The sequence below is a fragment of the Vidua chalybeata genome, chromosome 4 (genome assembly GCF_026979565.1).
Source record: "Vidua chalybeata isolate OUT-0048 chromosome 4, bVidCha1 merged haplotype, whole genome shotgun sequence".
NCBI classification, from domain to species: Eukaryota; Metazoa; Chordata; class Aves; order Passeriformes; family Viduidae; genus Vidua; species Vidua chalybeata.
This window is the reverse complement of record NC_071533.1, coordinates 71,496,192-71,513,399: the sequence shown is the minus strand read 5'-3', so window position 1 is coordinate 71,513,399 and position 17,208 is coordinate 71,496,192. Positions and strand designations below refer to the sequence as shown.

The window sequence follows — 17,208 nt, the reverse complement described above, 5'->3', positions numbered from 1 at the left end:
CTTCACCCCACTCTGGTCGTGCACCTTCCAGGACAATTGAAACACAACGTGCTCCATAAATATCATTCCATAAATATCATTCCAACTCCACCAAATCCCAGTGAGGTATCCCATCTCCTTCCTCAGCAAGGACACACTTAACTCCAGCCACCTGGGCTAATTCCCAACCATTTCCCAAACCCTGGAATTCCGGCGTGTGCGCACACGTGCGGCTTTATGCGCCGAGAAAAGAACGAGCCCCTCTCGGAGAACAACAAAATCTGGGAGTTATGGAATAACAGGCCAGGGGGAGGGGCTTGTAAAATCCCGGCTCTCGTGTTTAACGGCTCCAGTTTATTCCCAGTCCAGCTGCGGAGCTCGCAGCTGGATTCCAGATCTGCTCCGGGTCAAGGCTCGGGCTTTGTTCTGCTGTTTGAACTCGCTGCCGTTAAAGCCGGAGAAGGTGACAGCAGGCGCTGCCACAGGGGGGACACATTTTAACACCTCCCCAGCTCTCCCGGGAAAACTTTTCCATGAGGATTCCTTGCTTCCCTTCTCCCCAGGGGAAAACTGGAATTCCTGAAGGGATTTGTGCTTTGTTTCCCAAGAGAGGGATCAGCCCTGGGCTGTGCCTTGTTCTGCGTCTCTGGTGACATCCTGGGTGTGGTGGCCTTAAAAAATCCAACCAAAATTTAGGTGGGATATTGGGAATTGTTGGTTCTGAGGGTGGGGAGGCCCTGGAAGAGAATTCCCAGAGAAGCTGTGGCTGCGCCTTGTTCCCTGGAAGTATCCAAGGACAGGTTGGATCCACCTGGGATAGTGGGAGGTGTCCCTGCCCATGGAGGGAGTGGAATGGGATCATCTTTATGGTCCCAACCTAAACCGTTCCATGATTCCAAACTGCAGCTCCTGGGCCAGACCCGGAGGGATTTCACCTCCTCCTGGTGAAAACTCCTCTTTTTGTGCCTTAAAGCAGCGTTTTCCCAAAAAAAACCCTCCTGCCCCGGGAATGTTGGGTCAGGGGGAGGTGCCATGGGCAGACAAAAAACTCCTCCCCAAAAGTCCAGGTCTTTTCTCCTCTTCGTAGAAGTTGGGTTTTTCCCTCATTCCCCCACATCCCAAAAGAATTCCCAGGTCTGTGTGTGGGATGTTGTCTCCCTCTAGTGACCATTCCCAAAATGAGATTCCAGTGGAAGAGTTGCTCTTCTTTCTGGCTCTGGCAGCACTTGGATTATCAGGTTGGAGCTTCTCGCTCCCCGTCCAGGGATTTTGGGTTTGGTCCAACTCAAGGTCAATGCTCCTGGATTGAAGGTGTGGGTTCAATCCCAGGATTTGGGGCACGGCCAAGCTTGGGAATAGTCCAGAGCCAACATGGCCAGTGAGGAGGAGGAGGAGGACATGTCCACTACCCAATCCTGGCCTCCATAATGATCCTCATGATGTCTCTGTGAAATTGGAACATCAGTTTGGAGCTTCCCACAAACCCAAGGTCAACGTTCCTGGATTGAAGGTCTAGGTTCAGTCCCAGGATTTAGAGCACGGCCAAGCTTGGGAATGGCTCAGAGCCAATGTGGACAGAGAGGAGGAGGATGTGGACAATGCCATCACTCAAACCTGGTGATGTCTCCATGACATCCACCTCCATCCCTTTCTCTGGAGCAAGGAAATTCGGCTATCCCAAAGCGTCCCTGACATCTTACCCAGCTCGGAGAGGACGTATTCCTGGTCCCGGAAGATGATCCGGTCGGATTTGTAGGTGGGAGCTTTGTAGTTGTGCTGCAGGGAGAAGAGGTGGAGCAGCTGGGAAGGGCGGAGTTGGTCTCGCCATTGGTTGGGGCCGGAGCTGAAACCAAACAGAATCATGGAATCATGGAATCATGGAATCATGGAACTGTGGAATGGGTTGGGTTGGACAGACATTAAAGTTCATCCAGTGCTGTGGGCTGGGAGATCTCCCACTATTCCCAGGTGCTCCAAGCCCAGTGTCCAACCTGGCCTTGGACGCTGCCAGGGATCCAGGAGCAGTCGCAGCAAATCTGGGAATTCCAGCCCAATGCCAGCCAGGAATTCCTTGCCAAGATCCCAGCCCAATCTCCCCTTTCCCACTGGGAGCCATTCCCTGGCTCCTGTCCCTCTGTCCCTTGTCCCCAGTCCCTCTCCAGCTCTCCTGGAGCCCCTCCAGGCCCTGCAAGGGGCTCAAAGGTCATCCCAGATCCTTCTCTTTTCCAGACTAGACAGTCCCAGCTCTCCCAGCCTTCTGGAGGGGCTTCAGAATCCTGGAATGGTTTGGGTTGGAAGTGACCTTAAATCCCATCCCATTCCACACCTTCCATGTGCAGGGACAACTCCGACTGTCCCAGGTGGATCCAAACCCCAATGTTCAACCTGGCTTGGGCACTGCCAGGGATCCAGGGGCAGCCACAGCAAATCTGGGAATTCCAGCCCAGCCCCTCCCCACCCTCCCAGCCAGGAATTCCTTGCCAAGATCCCAGCCCAGTCTCCAGTTCCTGGGATGGGAAAGCCACATCTCTGGGGGTGTCCTCAGCACAAGGTCACCAGGAGCCACCAGGGATGGAACAGGACCTCCCTGGATGAGAACCAGGACTCTGGGAAGCGCGGCTTCAGCCAGGTCCCCCCGGACATCCCTGCTGTGATCCCGTGGCCCCCTCAGCATCCCAATCCCGGGATTCCCGGACATTCCAAGCGCACGGAGGAACCCACACGCAGTAGGTCTGGGGGAGGCCGCAGCGAGCGCCGTATTTGGACAGGAAGCGATTCTCCAGGTCGATGACGGTCTCGCCGATCTTCTCATCCTTGGACAGGAGGTCGTAGTCGTAGAGGGTGACCTTGAGGTCCTTCTCCAGGGGCAGGGTGCAGCTCAGCTCAAACATCCTGGAAATGGGAACAGGGAAATGCTTGGGAAAAGAGGATCGGGCTGCTGGAATTCCATGGGAATGGACCCACACCCCATCCCAACCCACCAGTGATGGGATGGATCAGAGTCCTCTCCAGCTTTCCTGGAGCCCCTCCAGGCTCTGCAAGGGGCTCTGAGCTCTGCCTGGAGCCTTCCCTTCTCCAGGGGAACATTCCCAGTCTGATTCCAGAATTCTGGAATGGTTTGTGTTGGAAGCGATCTTAAATCCCATCCCATTCCACTCTACCCATAGACAGGGACACCTCCCACCATCCCAGGTGGATCCAACCTGGTCTTGGGCACTGCCAGGGATCCAGGGGCAGCCACAGCAAATCTGGGAATTCCAGCCCAGCCCCTCCCCACCCTCCCAGACAGGAATTCCTTGCCAAGATCCCATTTAAATTCATCTCCCTCTTCCTCTTGCTTTTTTGGGAAGGTGTCCCGGCATTGGTGGCGTGGACTGGTGGGAGTAGCCTTGGAAAATCAGGTGGATTTTATGGGAAGCGGGATTTAATCCCTGCTTGTGCCCCAAGTCCCGGATTTTGGCAGCCTGGAGCTCATCCCAAGGGGCGGCTCCGATCTCTGGGACAGGGCCCAGGGAATGGCTGGAGCTGCTCCAGGGAGGGTTAGGTTGGATATTGGGAAAAGATTCCTCATCCAGAGGGTGGTGGGGCACTGGAACAGCTCCCCAGGGAATGGCCACATTCCCAAGGCTGCCAGAGCTCCAGGAGCGTTTGGACAGCGTTCCCAGGGACAGGGTGGGATTGTCCTGGGAAGGAGGAAGGAGTCAGATCGATGATCCTTATGGGTCTTTTCCAACCCAGGCTATTCCATGATTCTCTGATTTTCTGGGAGAACAAAACCCCATGGAATTGAGCTTTCCTCAGTTTCCCTTCTCCTTTTCCAGCCTTGCCAAACACCTTTTCCCTGAACAAACCATTATCCTTGGAATTTTATCCCATTTCTGATGGAAACAACTGAATTATCCATGGATAATCCTTTTCCAGCACATGTGGATGTGTCCCATTCCTCCCCATTCCTCATATTTTTCCTTCAGACATTAGATCAAAATTCCTGGATGGGGAGAAGTTCCCCAAACTCTTTCCCAACAATGGGATGATCCAGATTCCTCCACTATGGAATTCCAGCTCCCCAGTCCACTGCTCAGAAATCCCAGGGATTGATGAACGAGAGCCAAGGAAATCATGGAATAAACTGGGATGGGAGAAACCTTAAAATCCATCCCATTCCCAATCCCTGCCGTGGGCAGGGAACACTTCCCATTATCCCAGGTTGCTCCAACCTGGAATTGGGTGTTGGAATGGGAAGTTCCGGTTGGCCCAGCACAATTCCCTCAATAGGACATCCAAGAAATTCCATGGATACCAAACGGAATCCATACTTACTTCCCAAAGACAGGCTCCAGAGTGCAGGGAAGGTAATTTTCCTGGTCATTTATGGATTTCTTCCCCACGGAAATCTTCACGTAAGGATCACACTGAAGGTGGGCATGGAAAGAAACACAAAAATCCCATGGGATTCCAGTCCCACCCTTTTCCATAGGTTGTTCCAAATCCCATTCCTCTCCCAAATAAAATTATTCTGGGAATTCAGCACCAACTTGGAAAGTGTGGAATTTAAATCAAGTTGGGTTTTTTGCCAGGAGAAGGAAAAAAAAATTCAAGTGAAAGATCCAATTCCACCTAAAAGATTTTACCTGGATCTACAGGGATCCACCATCCCAGTCACATCCAAGAATTCCCTGGAGAAAACTCTCAGGCCAAGTTTTCTCATCACTTCTCCCAGATTTTCCTTTTCCTGCTGATTTGTTTTTTAAGGAATGGACGGGGAAACAGCGCTCAGGGAATGGAATGAGCACCCAGGTACTCCTTGGGCTGGGATCAACCTCCGTAAAATTCCCATCCCAGGGGGAATTTGGGATCAATTTGGGGTTTTAAATGGAAAAGCTCCCAATGGTTTGGGGTTTTAAATGGAAAAGCTCCCATATTTTTTTCCTTCTTTTTAATCCTCAGGAATTACTCATGGGAAATTTTTTAGGAATTAAACACTTCCATTCCAAACCCATTTTAAAAAACGGGGAAAATACAAAAGTGGTTGGAATTCTGCATCTATTTTCCCAGATATTCCATATATATTTCCCATATTCCATATACTTTTTCCATATGTTTTTTCATATATTTTCATGTCTATTCATTATTTTTCCATAAATTTTCCATGTGTATTTACTATTTTCCCATCTATCTTTCTTAGATATTTCCTTATATATTTCCCAAAGTATTCCTTATATTTTCCCCCTCTTTTCCAGTGGAACCAAGATAACTAAAAAGGAAATTTTCCCTTCCCTGAGTTTTGGGGAGTTTTGGACCTACACAATTTCCATTTTCCCAGAATTTCCTTTCCACACCAGCAAACCTTTGCAAGCAGGAATTTTGGGAAAAACGGGATTTTATTCCCTTCAGCACCAAAACACCAAAAAAAACCACACCACAAAATAAAGCCAAACTCAAAACTCATGGAACTAATCCTGAAAAATCACAGCGGACAAAGGAAGAATTTCCCCCTGGAATCCCCAGATATTCCAAGGTGGGGACAGAAAACAGGAACAAATTCCTAAATTTTAGGGCAAATTTGTAAATTTTGACCAATTTTGACCCAATTTTGACGAAGAAGGGCTGAGCTGTTGCAAGAATCCACTACAGGAGCCAACCCGGAGCTTTCCCACTGGGATACCTTCCCATTGGAATCCTTGGGTTGGAGGTCGAAGGCACGGATGATGTAAACCCGGACCAGACATTCCTGGAGTCCCCTGGCCGGGAGCTGCTGGAATTGTCGGGGAGGCACCGGAACGCGCGGATCGTCGGGAAGAGGGTAAATCCTGAAAGAACCCTGGGAAGGACACAGGAATCCAGGGAAAAACACGTTGAGATGGGAGCAGGCTTGGAATGACCGGAATGAATCGTGGAATTATGGAATGGTTTGGGTGGGAAGGGAGCTGAAAGCTCATCCCATTCCATGGGCAGGGACAACTTCCCTGATTCCAGGTGAATCCAAGCCCCAATGTCCAACCTGGCCTTGGACAGTGCCAGGGATCCAGGGAGAGCCACAGCAAATCTGGGAATTCCAGCCCAGCCCCTCCCCACCCTCCCAGACAGCAATTCCTTCAAAAGATCCCAGCCCAATCTCCCCTTTCCCACTGGGAGCCATTCCCTGGCTCCTGTCCCTCTGTCCCTTGTCCCCAGTCCCTCTCCAGCTCTCCTGGAGCCCCTTCAGGGACTCTGAGGATTCCTTGGAATTTTCCCTTCTCCAGGGGAACATTCCCAGTTTTCCCAGAGCAGAGGGGCTCCAGAATCCTGGAATGGATTCTGGAATGACCTTAAATCCCATCCCATTCCCACCCTTTCCATAGGCAGGGACACCTCCCACTATCCCAGGTTGCTCCAAGTCCCTTCCAAGCAGCCTTGGCCACTTCCATGGATGAGGATTCCACAACTCCCACAATTCCTGGACTCAAGGGACTCTTTGGACTGGAAAGGACTTTAAAGATCCCACAATTCCCACCCCTACGGACACAATCCACGGGGAGAGGGCCCATCCCACCTTGAATTCCCCCACCACCGAGGGGTCGTCGCTGGAATCCTGGGATCTCCCCCGGAACAGTTTGAAGGTGTGGCAGAAGTCGGAGAGATGCTCAAATTCCTCAATGTTTTCCAGCTCCGTGTCGTAGACCTGAGGAGGAAAAGATGGAGCAGAGAAAAAAATTCCAACCAAATTCCTCCATCCTGGGAAAATTCATCCCACGGGGAGAAATTTCTGGGAATTCTCCCCTTTATTTCCCTCTGGAGCGGTGAAAAGAGGAGAATTTGGGAATCCCACAATAAATTCCAGCCCATCCCAAAGACCCAGACAAAGCCAAGGTCTCCTGGTGGGTTTTTCATGGATAGAGATCTTCCAGCTGGGAATATTTTCCTTAAAACCAAAATCTTCCCTATTTGGGAGTTTGCATTAAATTTATCATTTCTTGTGCCTTAATCTCCCTCCTCCCTGAGAAATCCCTGACTTTCCTCATTCCCAAACCCTTCCCAGTGTGGCAGTTCCCCATTCCCTCCACCACTTCCCGAGGGAAAATTTCCGGAAGTTTCTCAAAAGGCTTTTCCTCAGGAAACGGAATTTTCCACACCTGGGGGAAATGTTTTGGTTTTTTTGCACCTGGATGGACAAAAAAGCTGAAAATCCCAAAGAAACCGTTAAGAGTGGAATTCCAAGGATCCACACCCAAGGGAATTCACTCACCTTCAAGGTGTCAAATCCCTTTTCCAAGTAATATCCACATTTTTCCCTCTCTCCCGTGGAAGCATAAAATTTGCTCCACCAGTCGATGAATTCCTCCTCCTGCAGCCAGAGATCCCAAAGTTACTCATTTTCCACAAATAAATCACGGGAAAACAGCATCGGCTCCCAGATTTGGGAAGCGAACCCTGCACCAACCCCATCCCTGATTTCCAGGTTTTTTGGGATGCTCCCAGCCCAAATCCGGGTGTTACAGCCATTGCGGATATTCCCAAGAGGATTATTCCTCATGGGAAGATGAGGTAGAGCTCCAAGAAGAATATTCCAAGAATTTGGAGCATTTTTAGGGAATTTTTGGCCTCGGGGGGTGGTTTTCCTGGATTTCCATGCAGGGAATAAACCAAAAACTCTGGTGTTAACAGCTTGAAATGCCCCAATTTTAGGCTTTCCCTGGAAATTTCTGGGATCTGGGAGACAGGGATTGACTTCCTGGTTGTATCCCAGCACCTCCCAACCTCCCCATCCCAACAAAACCTGTGGATAAATGAATAAATCCTTACAATTCCCATCTTTCCATTAAAACCCAACGGTGCTCAGGTCTCCAGAACAACACAACCCTTGGATGAAAAAAACTGGGAAAATCCCACAAAACCTCAGGTCTCACCAACTCCCATTGCCTTATTCCCAGTGTAAACCATTCCAGGAGGAAATACAGGCCATGCCGGCTCAATATTCCATGGATTTTATAGGAATCCCGTTTTTGAGACCACTTTGCTGGCAATCCATGAAAAATTCCTGGAAAATCCTGATGTCTCCTTTTAGGAGGCCGCAGAGTTCCAGCTCAGCAACCTCACGGAGGATTCCAAATGGAATTTTATTGGATTTATATGGGAAGCTAACGGCGCGGGATTTAATGGATAGACATTGGATTTAATTGGAATATTCCAGAAATTCACTCCAAGGCTTCCGCCACCTCCTTTCTTGGGGGGGGCAGGAAATCCCAATTTTCCTTCTGTCACTTCCCATTTTATTGTTTCAAAGGCTCCATTCGGACATCGTGACATTCCACAGGTATTGGAATACAAGGAAAACGCTTGGATTCATCCCAGGACTTACCCACAGAATCCTCTGCAGCCCCAAGGGAAAGAGCTGGATTAGAGATTTTGGTGGATTTTGACCGACATTCCAATGAAAAACAGGGAAAACATATAAAAGGAGGGAAGGGGAGTGGCTGGAATGTTAATGGTGCTGGATATGACTCCATTTGGGAATGAGAAAGCCATGGAAACCAATGCATCGGCAAAGGATGGATTGAGGAATTTCCTTTATCCAGGGGATGGATAAAATTCCCTCCAGGTATCCCAAAGCATCTCCAGGGGTTTATCCATGGCCTAGACGATCTCTGAGACTGGGATCTGTGCTCCCTTTCCAGCTTTTTCATGGATCCCACTGGGCACAACCCCCAGGTGAGAACCCCTTGTCGATAAATTTAACCTCAAGAGACCAAATCCGGAAATTTTCCTGGAAAAGGAGCTTATTCCCATCTGGAAAGCTGTTGCCATGATTATCCAGAGTTTTCCTGTCTGTGTAAACCTGTTCCATCCCTCTTCCCTCTCACCACCCTGGAATTCCAATCTTTTTCCCAAGAGGGACCCATCATTTGGATATCCTGGGAATAACAGGATCATTTCACCCAATGCCATCATTCCAGGAGCTGCAGCAGTTCCTGGAACAAAGCATGGCTGGAGGAAGGAGAATTTCTCCTTTATGGAAAAAATTCCTGGCTCTGAGGGTGGGAAGGGGCTGGGCTGGAATTCCCAGATTTGCTGTGGCTGCCCCTGGATCCATGGAAGTGTCCAAGGCCAGGTTGAACATTGGGACTTGGATCCACCTGGGACAGTGAGAGGTGTCCCTGCCTGTGGATGGGGTGGGAATGGGATGGGATTTAAGGTCTCTTCCCACCAAAACCATTCCAGGATTCTGGAGTTGCTCTGCTCTGGAGCCAGGCTGGGAATATTCCCCTGGAGAAGGGAAAATTCCAGGGAATGCTCAGAGTCCCTGGAGGGGCTCCAGGAGAGCTGGAGAGGGACTGGGGACAAGGGACAGAGGGACAGGAGCCAGGGAATGGCTCCCACTGGGAAAGGGGAGATTGGGCTGGGATCTTTTGAAGGAATTGCTGGCTGGGAGGGTGGGGAGGGGCTGGGCTGGAATTCCCAGATTTGCTGTGGCTGCCCCTGGATCCCTGGCAGTGTCCAAGGCCAGGCTGGGATGAACCTGGATCACCCTGGGATAGTGGGAGGTGTCCCTGCCCATGGAACTGGGATGAGCTTTCAGATTCCCTTCCCACCCAGACCATTCCATGATTCTACAAACCCTAACTGTGGAAATCCCAGAGTTTTCTCTGGGAATACTTTCCCCCCTCCCCAGTGGCAGTGCCATGGGCTGGCTCCCAACTGGGAATATCAAAACCATCAGGAACATTCCGGGGGGGGGGGGCAGCACTGGGATGGGAACCATTCCCAGGAGGAGCCATCCAACACCCAGAGCTCCTCCAAGGAGCAGTAACCGGAGAAGCCGTGAAATGCGGGCTTGGATTTGGAAGGAGCAAGCACAGCAAACAACCAATTATCCCAAATAGTTTACAGACATGGATCAGCTGGAACTGGCTCCGCTCGGCTCCGTTAAGCTGTCCTGGGATGGGGGATTTGGAAAGCAGCACGAGCTGGAGTAACGGCGGAGTAACGGCTGAGTAACCGCGTTGTAGGGCTCCTCGGCAGGGAATGGAGGAGCAGAGGTGTCCACGAGGCCCTCCTGAGCTCCTCTCCTCTGGGAGCTGCCCGGGAATCATGGAATTATGGAATTATGGAATTATGGAATTATGGAATTATGGAATTATGGAATGGGAAGGGACCAGAAAACTTATCCATTTCCATCCAGGGACACCTCCCACTGTCCCAGGTGGATCCAAGCCCAATGTCCAACCTGGCCTTGGGCACTGCCAGGGATCCAGGGGCAGCCACAGCAAATCTGGGAATTCCAGCCCAGCCCCTCCCCACCCTCCCAGCCAGCAATTCCTTCAAAAGATCCCAGCCCAATCTCCCCTTTCCCACTGGGAGCCATTCCCTGCCTCCTGTCCCTCTGTCCCTTGTCCCCAGTCCCTCTCCAGCTCTCCTGGAGCCCCTTCAGGGACTCTGAGGATTCCCTGGATTTTCCCTTCTCCAGGGGAACATTCCCAGCTCTCCCAGCCTGGCTCCAGAGCAGAGAAACTCCAGAATCCTGGAATGGTTTTGGTGGGAAGAGACCTTAAATCCCATCCCATTCCCACCCCATCCATGGGCAGGGACACCTCCCAGTGTCCCAGGTGGATCCAAGCCCCAGTGTCCAACCTGGCCTTGGGCACTTCCAGGGATCCAGGGGCAGCCACAGCAAATCTGGGAATTCCAGCCCAGCCCCTCCCCACCCTCACAGGGCACAATTCCATCCCAAGATCCCACCCATCCCTCTGGCAGTGTAAACTCTTCCCCATCATCAATAACACCCCAGCCGGAGGCAGATCCCGGTGAAATCCAGGACCTCCCTCACACGCTCCGCACGGAGCTGGATTTTTTTTTTGGCTGGAAAAGCTTTTTTCCAAGATTTCCCCAGCTGCAGCCCCTGGGCCTCATTCCCAACTCCTGCTTTTATGCAGAGCTCCTGAGCCATAAAGGAGAAGGAGCCGGGAAGGAAGGTGGGAACTCAGTTTTCCAAACCAGGATGGTTTTCCCAAGGAAACATTCCCATCTTTCTGCAAACATTGTCTCCCATTCCTGAAGGATCCTGGAAAAACCTGGGCAATGGGATGGTTTATTCCCACCTAATATTCCTGTAGTTTGATTTTAAATTAATGCTCTGCAGCTTTTCCCTCCCTTTTTTTTTTTTCCCTGGATTTTGTTTGTCCTAAAACAAAAACATATCCATGGAAATTAAAAATGCGGATGGACAGCGGGATGGGGGGTTATTTCAGGAATTTTTGCTTCCATAGTTGGGATCCCAGCACTGCCACCTCTCTGGGATGGAAAAATCCATCCATTGGACAATATTTGGATCCCTGGAAGTGTCCAAAACCCTGTTGGAATGGGCTTGGAGCAACATGGGATAGTGGGAGGTGTCCCTGCCCATGGAAACTGTGGAATGGGATGGGATTTAAGGTCCTTCCAACCCAAACCATTCCATGATTCCATGGGGAATCTGATCAGGATGAATTTGGGATTAAGGGAATTGATCCTCTGGAGTGTTATCCCTGGGAAGGCAAAGCAGCTCCACTGCCCTCCGTATAAAACCCGGGAAAATCCCAGCATCTGCTTTTCTCATGGAAAAGACACAAAGGGTGCAGGAAGAGGGAAGGGATCCTTAAATCCCATCCCATTCCACCCTTTCCACAGGCAGGGACATCTCCCCCTATCCCAGATGGATCCAACCTGGCCTTGGGCACTCCCACAGATCCAGGGGCAGCCTCAGCAAATCTGGGAATTCCAGCCCAGCCCCTCCCCACCCTCCCAGCCAGGAATTCCTTGCCAAGATCGGACTCTGAGGATTCCCTGGATTTTTCCCTTCTCTAAGGGAACATTCCCAGCTCTCCCAGCTTTTCCTCCCAGCAGAGCTTCTCCATCCCTCTGATCATCCTGATCCCACATTTCCACGTCCTTTCTGTGCTGGCATCCCAGAGCTGGGGATGGAATTCCTTCAAAACCACCCTCATTCCCTTCGGAATGAATGGAAAACCCAAGGGCACACTGGCAGACAGCTGGAATTGCCATTTTCCTAAGGAGCAAGGGGGATCATTCCCAGAAGGAAAACACCTCCTTCCATCTTTATCCTCGTATTCTGATGGACTCAGGTCATTAATTAAGCGGTTAATTAATTAAGCGATTAATTAGCAATTAGAACAGAAGCGATACCTACATGAGGCGGGGCCCGGGAATCCGGGATGTTAATTAGTGCTGAGCTCGTCAAACCCTCGGGAAGCTACAAATTAAAATGATCCGTTATCCAAGGAATTCCGGGAACCGGGATGAACACGCAGCAGCGAAAGCAACAATTAAAGGGATTAATCCAAACTAAAATTCCCAACCCTGGGGTTTCCTGGGAGGAGGCAAATTTGGGATGAGCGCAGGGTTTGTTTTTAGGGACGTTCGGCAAACAGCTGGAATGAGGTAGAGGAAAAATGGGATATTAAAGGGGAAAAATATGGAAAAGCTGTTAGTAATTCCCAGTGGAGGAGAGGCTTTTCCCTGGATATCGAGGGCTGCAAACCCAGGGAGCTATCCCAGAATCCAGGGAAGGATCTGAGCCAGGGGGATTTAGAATAGGATTGGGAATTCTCAGGATCAAGGTCCAGGTCCAAGCCTGGACAAACCAAAACCCAGGATCCCTTCCGTGGGCAGGAAGCGGCAGCACTGCTCCAGGATTCCAAGGATCCCTTGGATGTGGAAAAGGGGAGGAATGAGAGGTTCTTCCCAGAAAACAGCCAGGTTTGAGGATCAGGCCAATCCCGACAGCATTCCCAGTTATCCAGCTCAAGCTTGTCCCCAAAACCCTGCTCTGATCCCAGCAGATCCAGACCGGCATCCTTGGGCCAAACTCCACAATTTCCAGCTGTTCTACAGGGAAAAAATTCCCTGAGGATCATTTTCCACTAAGATTTCCTCACGGCTCCCAGACGCTGCCGGGAGCAGCTCCTTTCCAGCTGGTTTATCCATGAGCAGACAGAACAAATCCCATGGCGCTTTGGAAGTCCTTCCCAAGCCTCTTCCCATGGGAATGAACCCTCGGAAAACACCGGGAGCAGAGCAGGCAGGACAAGGCCTGATCCAGCAGCCTCTTCCACAAATTCCACCTATCCAAAACCCCGCTCCATGTCCTTTTCCCAAGGAACCAAACTAGACCGGATTAGCCAGGAAAAATCACTCTTCCATGATTTTAGGATTTTCCTCACTTTGAATGACCGGGATGTGATTCCCGTGCACTTAAACTGGTTTTAAACTCCAGCTGAACTTCTGATCCCACTCAGATGAGATGGATAACGCGCTCCTGAACCTCAGAGCAGAGGGATTTCACCTCTGGTTGTTTTCCTGATTTTCCAGGGAAAGCAACAAAGGGATCCTTTGTTCCAACCATCCTTCGGAGCAGGGACCAAAGCCAGGCTTGGCAAGGAGGGAGAAAAACTCCGGAGCCACACAAGGAAATGCATCCATGAAAAATCCTGGCTCCTGCTTCCAAAGAGCCCTGAGCACGAGCTGCTGGCTTGGGATCCATCCCTTTTCCCAGGAAAGCGGAGCAGGAGCCGGGATTGCTCCTTGACCTGCCAAATCTGGCCCCAGATGGGCGGAATGATCCCAATGGTCCATCCACGCCTCAATCCATGCCCACCTCCAGGAGAGGAGCAGCTTCCAGGGCCAAAATTCCGAGGTGGGAATTTTGGGTTGGCTTTCCAGGAAGGAGCTCCCTTCTTTCCCGAAATAACAGGAAAAACAAGGAAAGAAACAAACGGAGAAGGAAGAATCTGGGGTCAAACTGAAGAAATCCATTGGTGGCAGGGGGAATTGTTTGGGAAATGCTTTTTCCAGGAAAAATTGCTGGAATTTTCCACTTTGGAATGGTTTTGTCACATCCCTCTCCCCCTTTTCCTGCTGTTTAAACTCTCCCTTAAATTTGATCCAAGTTTGGAGACGTTTCCAATAAAATTATCCCAGGGAACAAAGCTCCAGGATTCCAAAGCTCTGTCTCATTCCTTCCTCTGGAATCTTCAGGATGGGATCCTGAATTCCCAGGAGCAGGTCCCAGAGCTCCAGGGTGTATAAAGGGAGGTGTGTCTCTATCCAGAGGTTTTATTCCCAAAGGAAAAAAAATGGAGCAGGTTTGCCACCAGTGTGGTTTTCCATTAATAAATCATGGAAGTCGGAGCAGAGGATTCTAGGGAATCGTGGGCATGGCCAATCCCACTCTGGGCATCCCAGGGTGTTCCCCCCATCCTGACCACTTGGAAAAACTGGGAATCCCACCAATGGGAATGTCCGAGCACTTCCTGCACTGGACCGTGGGAAATCCCGATTCCAGATCATGGGAAACCCCGGATCCGGGTCATGGGAAACTGGGATCAAGCTCCACATCTCAAGTTGGGATCCCACTGATTCCCACATTATTCCCTCAGTTTTCTCCCAAGTTTCTCTGTCCTGGACTTAAAAAGTCCAGGGGATTTTATTACAAAAAGTCCCATTCCCAAATTCCATGTTTTCCATGGACAAGCTCCAGTTACTTCCCTGATAAAGGACGAAGCCCAGCTGTAAATTTTAAGGATAAATCCTTAAATGGGAAGCAAAAATGAGGGAATGAGGCAGCTCTCCCAATTTCCCAGTGCTCCAATCAGGAGCAATTTCGGGAGCTGCTTTCCACACTTTTCACTGGAGCCAACTTTTCCCAATTCTCCTGTCCCATTCCCAGTGGAGGCTGAAGGGTTTCAGGACAAGATCCCAATGGAGCTGTGAATAGGATCACGGAATCATGGAATGATTTGGGTGGGAAGGATCTTAAATCTCATCCCATCCCACCTTTTCCATGTCCTTTTCCCCACCTCCCACTATCCCAGGCTTCTCCACGCCCCATCCAACCTGGCCTCAGACACTTCTAGGGATGAGGATTTGGAATGAGCAGGAATGAGCAGGGCCACATCTACAATTTTTTGGGGAATTAGCCAAATTCCTGATTCCCAGCTTGATGTGGGACCCAGCCTGAGCTTGGTTTGGGATACACCACAAATATCCAAAAGCACCAGAAAATCCTTGGGAATAGAAACCCCCAGGAACCACCAAGGACGTGAAGGAAGAGGATCCATGCCCAAGTTGGACATCTTGGATTAAGCAGCTCGTCCATAGCTGGAATTGCTCATTGCCAGGGAAACTGAGGCAGAAAACACCTGGAAGTCAGATTCCTTCCAGAAACTCCAGCTTTTCCGGCCCTGTGGCATCCAGGAACAGGGAGAAGGGAAATTCCGGCCCTTGATATCCCACCAAGAGATGGGAGACTGGGAAAAGATCCACCAAACATTCCTGACACCATTCCCAGCTGCTCCAGAGGCACCGGGATCGCCTCGGGATCCGTGCATCCCACACACAGCTCGGCACATGTCTGTCCCAAAGATTCCTTCTGCTGGAGAAGGAACCCGAGGGCTGTGGATACGGGAAGTTTCTGGAAGAATGGAAGCTCCAGGGGTGTGTCCATCCTCATCCATTCCCAAGGGAATGCTGAGATCTCTCAAAATCATTGGAACTGCACCAATTCCCCGCTCCCACCACCATGGATTCGGGATTCTGCAAGCCCAGTCCAGTAAAATTCCTGCAAGCCAGGAGCCAAACTGGGAAAAGGAGACCCGGCCATGGAGCGAGGACGACGGAGCCTCAAGGAATTTTTGCTTTCCTTGGGAAGAACCTGGCATGGATTTCTCTCCATCGGGAAAGCAAATCCAGCCCCTCATTCCCAGCCTAGGGAATGAGGAGGAGTTTGGGGTTGTGCAGGTGAGGAGAGGGAGGGAAAACACATGGAAGTTGGAAAAGGATGGATCCAATCGGATCCAGCCTGACATCGGTACCTCGGATCCAGCCTCACCGGATCCATCAGAGCATGGAAAGAATCCGGGAGCTTCCCAGCGCGTTTTCCATACCTGGATGGGGATCAGGGGCTCTTTGTCATCGATGTCGATGAGGACGTCGTCCCTGGGCGTGAGGCTGACGTCATCTGCAACCGGAGCGGGGTGGCACTGTGATCCCGGGATTTGGGAATCCCAGAGCCCAAAAACCTTGGGATCAACCTCCAGGAGTGATTCCAGTTTTTCCCAGACCCTACTTCCATGATCCCAATCCCATGCAGAACCCTCAGACCATCCAAAGTTCATCTCCACAATCCCAAACTCATCCCAGACCCTTCCCACCATCCAAAGTTCATCGCCACAATCCCAAACTCATCCCAGACCCTTCCCACCATCCAAAGTTCATCTCCACAATCCCAAACTCATCCCAGACCCTTCCCACCATCCAAAGTTCATCTCCATGATCCCAATCCCATGATCCCCATCCCATCCAGGGCTTCAGTGAGTCAGGAGAGGGACTTGGGACAAGGACATGGGGTGCCAGGAACAGGGGGAATGGATTGAACTGAAGGAGGGGAGATTTCAATGGAATATTGGGAAAAAAATTCCTGGCTGGGAGGGTGGGGAGGGGCTGGGCTGGAATTCCCAGATTTGCTGTGGCTGCCCCTGGATCCCTGGCAGTGCCCAATTCCAGCTTGGACATTGGGGCTTGGATCCACCTGGGACAGTGGGAGGTGTCCCTGCCCATGGATGAGGTGGAATAGGATGGTATTTAAGTTCCCTCCCAACCCAACCATTCCATGACTCCATGAAGGACACCAATCCCGACATTCCCACGTACCTGGCTGCTCCTGAGGCGCCCCCGTGTCCTGCTGGGAGGGATCCCAGTAGAATTCCTGGAGGGAGCGGATCGTGCACTGCCCCACCACGGGTCTCCGGCCGAAGGGGCGGTTGTCGATGATCTTCAGGATGATGGGGGGGCTGTAGAGGCTCTCCTTGGGCAGACGCTGCGGGAAGAGGGAAGGGAAGACGGAATGAGGCTGGAAAGGGGGGGCAGAGGTTCTGCACCATCTCCAAAAAACCAAGGGCAGAAGGAACTTCACCAGAAGAACCATTTTTATGGAATTTTGAGGTCCTTCACCAAGAGAACTAATTTTATGACACTTCCACATGACACTTTTATGACATTTTTATGGGGTCTTAAGGTCTTTCACCCGATCCATTTTTATGGGATGTTGAGGTCCTTCACCATAAAATCCGTTTTTACAGGACTGTCCTTCACAAGATCTACTCTTATGGGACTTCAAGGTCCTTCAGCACAAGATCTACTTTTACGGGATTTTGAGGTCCTTCACCACAATATCCAATTTTATGGGACCTCCAGGTC

The 17,208-nt window shown here is 50.8% G+C and overlaps 1 protein-coding gene across 1 annotated transcript in view; it reads right to left on the bottom strand.

The window, feature by feature from the left end:
- Positions 1-17,208, bottom strand: part of DYSF (dysferlin) — a 71,255-nt gene that overhangs the window by 19,328 nt on the left and 34,719 nt on the right. The window contains 9 exon segments of the mRNA XM_053940403.1: positions 1,680-1,822; positions 2,701-2,871; positions 4,300-4,391; positions 5,645-5,800; positions 6,512-6,640; positions 7,205-7,303; positions 12,143-12,205; positions 15,897-15,970; positions 16,663-16,828. Of these exon segments, the coding sequence (XP_053796378.1) occupies positions 1,680-1,822; positions 2,701-2,871; positions 4,300-4,391; positions 5,645-5,800; positions 6,512-6,640; positions 7,205-7,303; positions 12,143-12,205; positions 15,897-15,970; positions 16,663-16,828 (1,093 nt within the window).